General features: G+C 42.2%; 1 protein-coding gene across 3 annotated transcripts; it reads right to left on the bottom strand.

Annotated features, from left to right (window-relative positions):
* Positions 1-4,584: 4,584 nt before the first annotated feature.
* LOC147894641 (light-inducible protein CPRF2-like) lies at positions 4,585-9,317 on the bottom strand. Of its 3 annotated transcripts, none has more exons than XM_087385111.1 (8): positions 8,368-9,317; positions 8,090-8,271; positions 7,178-7,253; positions 6,764-6,980; positions 6,490-6,565; positions 6,240-6,365; positions 6,066-6,102; positions 4,585-5,938 (listed from the first exon to the last, which is right to left on the bottom strand). In XM_087385111.1, the coding sequence occupies exons 1-8, from the start codon at positions 8,912-8,914 to the stop codon at positions 5,706-5,708; spliced, it is 1,494 nt and encodes a 497-aa protein (XP_087241237.1). In that variant the 5' UTR covers positions 8,915-9,317; the 3' UTR covers positions 4,585-5,705. The 3 variants fall into 3 exon arrangements, with proteins under 3 accessions (XP_087241237.1, XP_087241238.1, XP_087241236.1); XM_087385112.1 differs by having other exon boundaries at positions 8,500-9,317; XM_087385110.1 differs by having other exon boundaries at positions 8,090-9,317.
* Between the last annotated feature and the right edge of the window lie 3,077 nt (positions 9,318-12,394).

Raw genomic sequence — 12,394 nt, 5'->3', positions numbered from 1 at the left:
CTATTACAGACTGGCCGACGAGACTGGCCGACCAGTTTGTGGCTGGTCCAGCCCTAAAAGGGCACACTCCCCAAGGCTTTTGGCCCAAACTTCCAGGGCCCTTTGGCCCTCCATTCAAGGCAGGTATCCAGCCTATAAAAGGCCTGCCTCCTGTCCACTGACAGTCACATTTCCTGCTACATATCTGGGCCTGCACTCCCTACCATATTTGTGCCTCTGCCAGGCTCTCTTCCCAACCACGTGTGCAACGCCGTACACTGTTGATGTCATCGCGCCCTGCCAGGTCAGATCTAGGGCTTGCTGTTCCCGCCTTCTGCTCCTTCCACAGGTTCTGTTCTTTGCAGCCTTCTTCTCTTGTGAGGTGCTGCCCGTGTGGCAGCCCCCTCTCTCTTTCTTCTTTGGGCATCTTCTGCCCTAGGTCTCCCTCCCCCACGCTCTCCTCATTTGGGGGCTTACAGATAGGGAGGTGACCTTTCCAACACTTAGTTCTACAAGACGACGCTTTTCTACAGTGACGAGCCAATATACATTAACAAGAAGCCTAACAACAATCGTTAGAGGTAGCCCTTGTTCTTCAAATCCTATGTTGCTCATCCACTTTCACATCGATCACTGCACTTGAGCCTTATTTGTTGAACCAAAACTTGCAAGATGTGAAAAAGCTTTTTTCTTGGCTTTTCCCAGTAGCCGGATGGCCACATGTCCATAGATCAAATAAATACATGCTAAAGTCAGATGAGAAGTCTAATTGGACGCCTATGAATCCCAAAAGAAATTCACCTTTATCGAGACTTAGCTTGCATCCTGTAATTCCTTAGCTTCTCTTTTTTTTTTTTGAAGCTTGCCAAGGCTTGAAATTCCTGTTCGTGCACATTGCCTGACTCCAGTGTAGTGGGAGAGCATATGCAATTGAACAACTTTTCCATGGTTCTTATCAGTCCCGAGGCAAAAGGCTTCTTGACCATTATCGCAAAGCCTCTAGCCAACAAACCTGAGGCTAAAACCTCCTCATAGAAGATGGACGAGATTGCAGTCTGGGAGCAACGTTAGAAATTGTCATCTTCTTTTTCTTGTGCTGTATTATATCCCTTTCAGTTTTGGCTAAGGTGTCCTTGCTCTATTCAACCCCTTCCACATTTGAATTAGCTTCCACAGCTAGTGACGTGCCCTCTATCAATCTAAGCCTTTCCTTATTAACAAATTCCAAACAATGTCAAGCTTGCCTTTTATCTTGTCAAATGCCCACTCAAACTTGTCCTTAAGACTTATACCTACTCCTAGAGGACAACCAAGGTACCTTATCAATTGGCCTTTAGGGACCCAATTGAATTGAAACATATATGACCCCTCTGGGGGTTCATCCCAACTGATCCATAAAGTTGTAGTCTTATCAACATTGATCTTAGCATCTGAGAGATTGCAAATTCATTACATAGCTTCAAAAAATTGATGATATTTTTCTTCGTGCCTTCCAAGAAATTGGTGTTATCATCAGCAAAGAATTGTGAACAAAAATAAGTCCATCCAACAGCCTCAAACCCTTGATATTCCCTTTGTTTAACTGATGATCAATCTGTACCAATAAAGGTTCAGTGACAATTTCAAAAAGCATAGGCGCCAACAGGAAGCCTTGTCTTATTGATCTTTGAAGTGAAAACTTCTAATAATGACAACCATTGATTGACACCCTGATTGAGGCATTTGTAAATAGCATCTTAGTAAGCCTACAAACCTATCTCCAAACCCTAAGGCTTGCATAGTACCTAAAATAAACTCCCAGCTAATCCTGTCATAGGCCATTTCTAGGTCCAAATTGAGCAAGACCATCTTCACATTTTGAGCCAATGCATAGTCTACTACCAGCAAAGCATTCAAAATAGCTTCATGGATGTTTCTCCCAGAAACAAATCTAAAATGATTTGGATGTATCAATCTACCCTAAATGAATTTAAATCTTGGCTAGAAGTTTTGCTACTATCTTATAGATCCTGTTGAGCATGGAGAGGCGTATCCATTGGCGGCTCAATCTATTATGACTTTTTGGAATCAGTTTAATAATTCCAGTGTTTAGTCCACTAGGTAGCTCACCCTTGTTATAGCACCAATTGATCAATTCAATCATTTGACTCTTGCAAGTGTCCCAATACTGTTGGAAGAACTTTGCTGGCATACCATTGGGACCAGGGGCCTTATCCTTAGCCAACTGCATAGCTGTGAATTTAATCTCCCAGTCTGAAAAGGGCCTTTGAAGGAATAAAGCTTCATGAGCATGAACTTTTCGTGGCATGTTAGCAAAAACTCTCTCCTGAAAATTAGGAGGCATAACTGGTTTAGCTCCTGCAACTTTGGCCAAGTGTTTCACAAAGACATTTGCTATGTTGGCATCGCCTCCCTTCCTTCCTCATTAGTGATCATGGTGATACAATCCCTCTGTTTCTTTTTTCTTATTGCTCTAAAGAAGAATGCAGTAGGCCTATCCTCAAGCCATTTCATCCTAGCATCTACTCTAGCAGCCGCTAGTCTTTTATGCTCAAGGCCTTAAAAAGAGTTCAGTGGTACTAATCAATGCCGATAGAGTGTTATCCCTTGGGTTCTCTTGAGGTGCTAGAATCAACGGTTCTCTTGCCATACTGGTAGCATTTTCTGCTACTCTGCTACGCTTTGCTTTATCCCTTCCAAATTCTTTAGCCATAACCACTGTTGCATGTATGCATTTGCTCCAGCGATGAATTAGGTGACTAGAAGAGGCCGCACCCTCCTTCCACTTCTCACATATCTGCTCATCAAACTCTCTCCAACCCATCAAAGAGGAAATCCACTTAAAAGGGATCGGTCCTTTATTGGTTGCCTCGACTTCCAACGTATCAAACCCTAGCATGATAGGAAGATGATCAGAGGAATAATAGTCCAGAAGTACTTTACCGTGAAGGGAAGGGCTCAGCCACCATCCACCTTGGCTGAAGTATATTCTATCGGGGCGGGCTGCACGCCAAATATCATCTCCATGATTATTGTGCCAGGTGAAAACTTGTAGGTTCTTTAGCATCTCAAAACTAGTCCAGTCCACTAGTCTACATACGGATTTAAAATGCTGCCAGGCTCCTCTTCCAGTTTAGAGGCATGCCCGAACCCTCATGCGAGCGACCCTTCATAGATTGACATTGCTCCAGTCCCCTAAGAGAATAGCATTCTTTCAGCCACAGCCAATGTTAATCGATCCCATAAGCTAGCTCTTTGAGTTGAGCTGTTCGGTGCATAGACATCAACAACTGAGAAGGTAAGCTCTTGCATGCACACATTAATCAAAATGTATCCCCGTTATCATCTTTATCTATTGACACAACCTTAACAATCTGAGAAGTAAAGAAGTTCCGCCTTTCCCTGTCTGAGGACAATTACTGATGCAAACATAACTCGATGTCTGAAGTTCGTCAAGCGGCCTAAGCCCAGCTTTTAGCTCCTGCAAAGCCAAGCAACATGGTCTGTACTTATGCAACATATTCCTTATGACCTGTTGTTTCCAAAAAGCGCATGCACCCCTGACATTCCAGGACATGAAGACCAGCTATGGCCTTCTATTCTGCCCATCAGTCACCATCATCGTGCATTTCTTAATCCATCCCTTCCGCCAACGGGGCGTACAAATTGACGAAGGAACCCTTCCTCGCTCGGTTCTTGACAGCACGCAACGGCTCAGGTTTCTTTGGTGTCGGTTCAAGCCCATGCGATGCATGCTTGCCGTTTCTCTCATCCTTCTTCTTTTGCACACCCTCCTTACTTTTGGACACACCTTCACCTTTCTGACCTTCGGTTCCGTCAGAAGCTTTTGTCTGTTGGTGCACACTCGAGGACGGGGCTCCGTGAAGAAGATCTGACGGGCAATCCTCCACCCAGGGGAGAGCAAGCAATCCTCAACTCGGTCGCACCAGCCAGCCGCGATAGTCTTCTCCGTTTCTTCATTCTCAAGACCACCCCTCTACAGGCACTCTCTTGCAAAATGGCCTCTTTTCTTGCAGAAATAGCAGGCATCTGGGAAGATGCCAAACCGCACCTCAACAAAAATGGACCAACCGTTGGGCATGAACAAATCGAGGGCCTTTGGCATTTCCTTCGGTCTATCCCACAGCAGACAGACTTTTGGGGAAGACCTTTTCGGTTGGATTGGAGGCAGATAGATTACTTTTCGAGTACTGAAGCAATCGAAATGAGCTCAGGAACCAGCAACGTTTAGTGGCGATCAAGGTTTTCGATTTAGAAAAGACATCAGGGCCTTGGGGCCATGTACCTTCCTATTTCTGAAATGCAAGAGACAAAGGACTATTTCCTACTACCACTTAAGGAGCACTATTTAAGGTGATTAATGGTGTGTTTACATAGTGGCATTTAGAGAGTCTAGTTAAATTAGATCTCATAACTTCTTATTAAAAATGCTTGTAAATTTAACCCCCCAAAAGACATACTTTAAGGAGAGAAAGTTGAAATGCAAAAATTTACTAGTGAGCAGTGGGAATGCCATTTAAGCAAGATTCTTGTTATGAAATTTTCATGGTCAAGATCAACTCAGAACTATACAACAGGGTACTCACTTGAAAGGCCTTGAGAAGAAAAATCCATTGTCGAAAGTTTTAGCCAAGTCCACTTAGTGCATAACATAGTGGGTACCAATGGAAATGCCCTTGTTAAATTTAAGTCAACAAAAGTGGTTATGTTAACCTCACTAACATAACCTAACTATCGGTGCAAAAGGACCCAAAGGTTAACCAAAGGTTTCCCTCCAAATCTCAAATCAAAAAATACATTGCCTCTACAGAGTAACAACACACAAAAATGATGGTTCAAGCATTGATGAGAGGCAACACATGTTCCAAGTTACTTGGACACTCACAAGTCACCATGCCCATAAGTGGGCATCAACGAGTGCCAAGAGAGCGATACATAGGTTCGCGCGATACATGGGTTCTCATGGACGATTTCACATTGGGTCCTGATGATTTCACATGGCTTTGTCTCGTCTACCTTGACTTTCAACACCTTTTCAATAGTTCCAAGCTTTATGCGTCCTTCACCCACTGCCTAATGAGTGCCAAGGGACGAATCTAAACCTCTGCCAGCATTGAGATCGCATGTTGCACAGTGAAATTATTCAGCAGGGTGTCCAACCAGCTGTTGGTGAGCAGTCCCACTGTCCCAATACGCAGCCTGGATTCACTGAAAAATACACAAAGGGATGCGACCACCCACGATGTATCATGAGAGAGTATGCACAAAGTACCCGTGAACTCAGCCCACCATGCAGGTGTAGGGAGTGAAACACACAAATGTGTGCGTGTGAATGCACATAGGTGTGCACACCCACATGCGCGCACGCACACATATACTTATAGCAGAACGGGGGAGGGGGGGAGAGAGAGAGAGGGTGGGGGTACTTCCAAACTGACACAACTGACAATTGTCAGCCAAGTTCAGGTCAGTGTTAGCAAGTCATTACCATCCAAATACCTCCGAGCTGCATATACCTCTAAGAATCTTGCCAAGATCTACCAACTTCTGTATACATTGGAGTATTTGGTAGTCTGTTACAGTGAAAAGTCCAAATTACTTTATAGGCTTATAACGGAATCCCCGAAAACAAGGTCACAAAGTTCCGGTTAGAACAGAGAACTTTGTCATAAATGCAGATTATTGGCTGGAATTGCGATCTAAGCTCAGTTGTCCCCTATCGAGCCTTCTTCCACCGTAGAGGGACCATCCACATCCCAACCACCACGAAAAGAACCACGTGGCATCCCACCCCTTATCCTTTTCTGAAGGTGTTCCAGACTTGCAACACGCTGCATAGAAGGGGTTCGGCCCATCTTGCTCCCGACATGCTGTATATCAGAGTCAACTGGTGCCACAGATGATGCAATTGAAGTTTGTGTTGGAACTTGTCTTCGCCCTACATGCATGAACGTGCGGCATCCATTTTTTAGAGTCAGCATGCGAATGAGCTAATCACTCAGGTGTAAATATTCTAGAGCGAATTATGAATAAATGTGAGGAGCTTGATACTGAATAGCTTGTACCTGGAGCAGCTGCTACGAAGTCCTCTGCCATTTTGACCTGCAAAAGACGAGCATGATATTTCACCTAGTCCTATCATGTCTGGCTAAAATGGCAGAAACACTCTTGCAATTGCTTCAGAGAAGCAATGAAAAATCTACGAAACGATATTAAACACACTCACAACCAGATCTTACCTTAGCTCTCAGTGCCTCTACATCTGATTTAAGAGCTCGGTTGTCCACTAAAGCATCATTCAACTTTTGAGTGATTTCATGCAGCTGTCTAAACAAGGAAGAATTGTCCACTCTCAACTGTGCAACCTGTAAGACTAAGCAGGATGGAAGTATGAGGAGTGTGACAAGGAGATAAGATATATATGATAGAGCAAATTGCTGTAACCAAAACGTTCATAAGGGAAGAGAAGGGCAAAGATTATAGCTAGACCTGCATCTCCAAATCACTAAGGTGTGCCTGCTTTCTCCTTCTAGACCGCCTTGCCGACTCTCTATTGGACAGCATTCTGGCATTACATGCATCACCATCAGAGAGTGTGTATTACACAGACCTGCTTGGCACAGTTTATAAACAAACAACTTCCTGGCAAAAGCCTGACCTTCAATCTTCAAACTCTCATCATAAGATGATCAACATACCTGCATCTCAAGGAAGATAATAATTGAAATATCAGAAGATAATATTTCATTGCAGACCATAGTACCTTCTCACTCGCTTGATATCACCAGGGTCCGTCTTCTGCTCACAAAGGCCTGATTCCAGTTCAGCATCCTCGTCATCAGACTGCTCCCGAGAAGAACCACTTGTAGTCATCTTGGCTGTGACAGAAACTGTAGCTCCAGCTCTTGGCTTTGGAGGCAATGCCGGGATTCCTATGGGCCCAGAAGCTCTTCTCTCAACTGGTCCTGCTGAACTGGCCTCTGCAGCTCACAGCCATTCTCCATGAGATGTGTTTTTAACCTCTGATAACAAAAAAAACACCCCTCTGAAAAATGCGTAGTAGCTATGATGGAACTGCTAGTATTAAGGCAATTCATGCTTCTCAACAAATACAACATGACCTCTTCTAGGTATAATAGTGCAAATCCCGAAAAGAATTATCAACCAACGAAGGTACCAGTGCTTCCAGGTTCAACTTTTGGGACTGCTAGCCTGTGACCATCTGGTCCAACTTGGGCAAGCCACTTTTGCGACTGTTGCACACCTACATCAAAGGGGACATGTATTTGAGAGCTAGCCAGAAAAGCATGAATCAAACTATCTCAAAATCATCGAATAGCTTAAATATCAAACATACGTTTTAGAAAAAGCTATTGAAACATTAAAAAAGACATGTGAATCATAAGACCATTATCAATGAAAGACCCATATCCACTCCGTACTCCAGCAAAAAGCATGTGGGCTTCAGTTGATAAAAGGCAACCCAACAACATTTTGAAGCCTATAATTAGTCAAGCTATGGACCACATAAAATGGCATGCTAGAAGTTGTTCCCTCACACGATTCACATGAAGTGGCCGACAAAAGAAACTTTAAATTGTGACTAACATGTGAATATGCAGTGGGCTTACAGACGACGGTCCTTAAATAGAGCAATTGCAACTGCAAGAACTGCCTAACCAAGGCTATAAAAACTTTTCTGAGAAGACAAAAAATAAAAAAGGTGAATCGTATTCAACGGGCCTGCCCAACGAGGAGGAGAGCAACAAGGAAGAGTGAATGATAAAAAAAATGATGCTAACTATTAAGAAAAGCTAGCCAATCAGAAAATTAACAAGCAACAATTAAAAAAATTGTAATTTCGCTTCTAGTTTCATTACTAAGGCTGGCAGGCCACCAATAATTTTCACAAAGGAAAAAGGGTGTGGTAAATCCGCCCCATTTTTTGCAACTGTGAAGTTGTTAGGCCAAGGCTACCACTAAAGAAATAACTTGCGATGCTGAAACTGGGAAACTTAGTATTATTTAAATCTCAAAGGTGGGAAGTTTGAAGAAAGATCGTAAGAAGAAAAAGGAGAAAGAAAGAGACCCGTGTTAAAGCGACTGCCGCACACGCCATATCCAATTGCTGCTTTAGAAAATGTTCATATTCATACGGATTACTGTGACGGAGGTTCGGTAGCTCGTTCTGTAGCCCAGTGAATAACGGATTTAATGCTCCCGAAACTTGCTGCTCAGGCAACCCAGCGGTTCCAAAGGTGACCAGACTACCTTCGCTCGGAAGGGAGGAAGATTGATTATCACTACGCTCAGGCTTCTCCACTTGCTGCTCAGGCAACCCAGCAGTTGCAAAGGTGACCAGACTACCTTCGCTCTCTTCCTTCGGAAAGGTGGAAGGTTGATTATCACTTCGTGCCTCGAAAATTCCAGGCTTCTCCACTTGCTGCTCAGGTACTTCCTGCTCAGGCAACCGAGCGGTTCCAAAGGTGACCAGACTACCTTCGCTCTCTTCCTTCGGAAGGCTGGAAGATTGATTATCACTTCGTGCCTCGGAAATTCCAGGCTTCTCCATAGCAGGATCGTCAGAAGGACTGCGATCATCTCGTCGGTTGATTTCCTCTCCTTTCTTAGGAGTGGATGGCGTACTATCAGGATTTGCTGCAGCAATTGAAGTATGCTGCTTTAGAAACTCTCGGAATGCCCATTCCGAATCAGTCCGACTCATTGACTTACGGACCTCAACCCAAGGGATTTCCTGGACTAGAGCGCTGTCTGGTCCAAAGCTGGAGCCATGGCCACCCACAGCCGCAGCCGCAGCCGCAGCCCCGGAGCTTCCACTGTGGTTAGCCTCGCCTTGAGTGTCCAATTTCCAGAACGTGCCAAGGATGTCATCCACGGAAAAGTTGCGCTCCATGCCCCGCCCACGCTCCCCGCTTATCCCGCCTGTTAGGCACCTTTTCGAAATTCCACTCGTTCTGTGTGCCGCAATTCGGCCGAGAACGATGAAGAAAACTACTCTCGCTCGCCGCTGGAGGAGCTGACGGCCCGTCCGAGACCGTTGGAGCTCGATAGTTCTCTACTTCACCGCGAAGAATGCAATCTGGGTGCCAAGGTGGGAAGCGCTGAGGGAACTATCGTTTGAAGCCGACTAGTGTTGAATCAAGTTCTCCCTTTTCTATGAAGAATAGGAAAGCGAGCCCATTTCGGGAATGCCTTCGAGATTGAAAGGGAGGAGCAGATTGAGGGGTGGGGGTAGCTATGGCGACGGGAAAACTGTGCAGTCTGCTCAGAACAACCGTAAGGAATCCAATGTTTGCCTTGAGGTTAAAAAGATGATGACGTGTATATATATAATTATTTTTTTCCCCCTTTTGTTTTTCCAAAAATAATCCTCCACAAAAAGCTCCCCTTTGGCTAAGATTCAATCTCAGCCGTCCGATCCCTTAACTCCTATGGTAACTTAAATTTACATATGGTCCATCTTACAAGCATCATCTACCATGGTAAATCTACGACTCATTTATCTCGAGCCTGACGGAATTCTCCATGGCGGTGTTCACAGGAAACATGTAGACGCCGTATATACAATGAACCTGCAACGTTTTCATTTTTAGCTGGAAAAAACATTTTCTCAATCTACAAAATTTCAGGCAATCTAGTTATATTTTAGCTTAAAAATGTGTGAATTCTCGAGAAAAAACTTCAAAAATATGAAACCCCAAGTTTTGTGATTTTTTAAGCAAAAATGTTTCTTATGAGCATTCCTTCTACCTTGCCCACACATTAATAATTTAGTGCAGATGAATCTATTTACATGTTGCGTCAGTTCTAGTTTGCTCACACACACTTATTTAAAAGGGGGGATCAAATATCCATCAAGCTAAGGTTTTGGGAGGTCATTCCAAGTTCTTCCCCTAAAGTCTTTAGCAATACTCTACCCTCTTTTTACTAATTCATTTCTTAAAATATTCAGTACATGGAATTAATCATAATCCTATATGCCATTATGCTATTTGCATCAAGCTAAGGTTTTGGGAGGTCATTCCAAGTTCTTCCCCTAAAGTCTTTAGCAATACTCTACCCTCTTTTTACTAATTCATTTCTTAAAATATTCAGTACATGGAATTAATCATAATCCTATATGCCATTATGCTATTTGCATCAAGCTAAGGTTTTGGGAGGTCATTCCAAGTTCTTCCCCTAAAGTCTTTAGCAATACTCTACCCTCTTTTTACTAATTCATTTCTTAAAATATTCAGTACATGGAATTAATCATAATCCAACATGCCATTATGCTATTTGCCATTAACTTCTGAGTATTCTTGTTACTACCCTCCCTATACTTGGTCCCCCATAGTATTCCTTTTACCATCCTCCCTATGTGACTTTGTTGCCTCCTTGTCCAAGCACAACCTAAGCTTCTAGTCTACACAACATGAATCCCATATGCTTCCTTGTTTCCTGTGCACCATAAGTTGGCACTCTCAACAATGTTTGTCCCTAAACAATAAAGCTACATGTGTTCTTGCTTCACACCGCTTCCTCCTCTTAAGCATCGTTTCCACCCATCTTTAGGCCCCACACAAAAACAAGGCATGCTCACCTAAATGAATTAATTAGATGCAATCAATTATGAAAATCCATCTCTTTTACTAGGGGCTTCATAACATGCACTTAATTCCAACCAACACTCACGTCACACTCTTTATGATAGAGCCTCATCTAATAAATATGTCACACAAAGGTATTGTCTTCCTATAAGGGTGTCGCCTTCAGCCTATCCTACACCTATTCACACGAGTTGGGAATAGCAAGGAGCATCCTATTGATGAATGAGAACTAAGGAAAACCTTTGTTTAAAGCCTAGTTGCATTTTGATGTATGAACCTTCTAATATAGGCAATAAAGACGTTCATTGGTTTCAATGCCATTGTGTGTCACACAAAAAAAGTCGACACTCAAAACAAAACAAATATGTCACTTTCTCAATATATAAAGGGGGAAACGCGCTAAGAAAATGACATCAAAGAGATTGAATTTACACAAATAATTTCCTTTTCAATCATAGTAGTGGAAAGTGAATAACGATGTATATTGCTTTCAATGCTCTTGTGTCACTTTCACTCATTTATAAAACTTGGGGAAATGTGCTAAAAAATGACCACGAAGGGATTGGATTACACAAGCACATTCCTATCAATTAAAGGAGTGGAAAGTGAATAATAAAAATGTCGCTCATTGCATGCAACCTATACTTTATAAAATGATTTCAAAGAAATCAAGATGGTTTTCCACTTGATATGAGAAGATATTATACTTGTATAGCAAGGAGCATCCTATTGATGAATGAGAACTAAGGAAAACCTTTGTTTAAAGCCTAGTTGCATTTTGATGTATGAACCTTTCTAATATAGGCAATAAAGACGTTCGTTGGTTTCAATGCCATTGTGTGTCACACAGAAAAAGTCGACACTCAAAACAAAACAAATATGTCACTTTCTCAATATATAAAGGGGGAAACGTGCTAAGAAAATGACATCAAAGAGATTGAATTTACACAAATAATTTCCTTTTCAATCATAGTAGTGGAAAGTGAATAACGATGTATATTGCTTTCAATGCTCTTGTGTCACTTTCACTCATTTATAAAACTTGGGGAAATGTGCTAAAAAATGACCACGAAGGGATTGGATTACACAAGCACATTCCTATCAATTAAAGGAGTGGAAAGTGAATAATAAAAATGTCGCTCATTGCATGCAACCTATACTTTATAAAATGATTTCAAAGAAATCAAGATGGTTTTCCACTTGATATGAGAAGATATTATACTTGTGGCACCAAAAGGTGCATGCTTGATTAGCACTATACCATGCCAAGAATCTCATATGAATATGTTGTCAAAATGAATTATATGCTCTGTTTGCTTCCTAAAGGAGCTTATACTTTGTGTGTGTGTGTGTGTGAAGCGGTATCGGTGCATATGAATCACCAGAATAGATATATCAAAGTGTTGAATATCTGTGGATTATGACATTGGTTTGATTTGCCATTAGGTTTGTTAGTGAATAAACATGTGATATATACAATAATTTCTATAACAATAGTTTGAAAGAAATTCTAAGGAATTCAACAATCTTCAACAAACTTAATTAGCTTCCAAGTTTGCTATTTAAATGCATGTGTCTAGGTTGAGTTGTACTACAAGACATACCATATGTAAGATTTAGCTTAATGGTGTATGTTGGCAAATATGTATGGTTTTATCCAATGGATTGCATAAAGCACTCCTATGCTTAGCAATGGAGGAGTGCAAGTTTCTCATTTTTAGCCTCCTATATGGGATATCTTTTACAAAGTTGCATTTTTAGTGGTTTCTCACTGCTCGTCTAGT

This window comes from Dipteris shenzhenensis, chromosome 14 (assembly GCF_047967505.1).
Source record: "Dipteris shenzhenensis isolate YYH24624 ecotype China chromosome 14, Dip_SZ_1.0, whole genome shotgun sequence".
NCBI classification, from domain to species: Eukaryota; Viridiplantae; Streptophyta; class Polypodiopsida; order Gleicheniales; family Dipteridaceae; genus Dipteris; species Dipteris shenzhenensis.
Note: the sequence above shows the minus strand (reverse complement) of the source record. Positions and strands in the feature narration are given on the sequence as shown.

Coding starts and splice junctions, on each gene's coding strand:
- LOC147894641 (XM_087385110.1), bottom strand. CDS start 8,914: ATGGAGCGCAACTTTTCCGTGGATGACATCCTTGGCACGTTCTGGAAA. Junction 6,366..6,489: donor TTAGTGATTTGGAGATGCAG/GTCTAGCTATAA, acceptor TTAGTCTTACAG/GTTGCACAGTTGAGAGTGGA. Junction 6,103..6,239: donor TAGAGGCACTGAGAGCTAAG/GTAAGATCTGGT, acceptor CGTCTTTTGCAG/GTCAAAATGGCAGAGGACTT.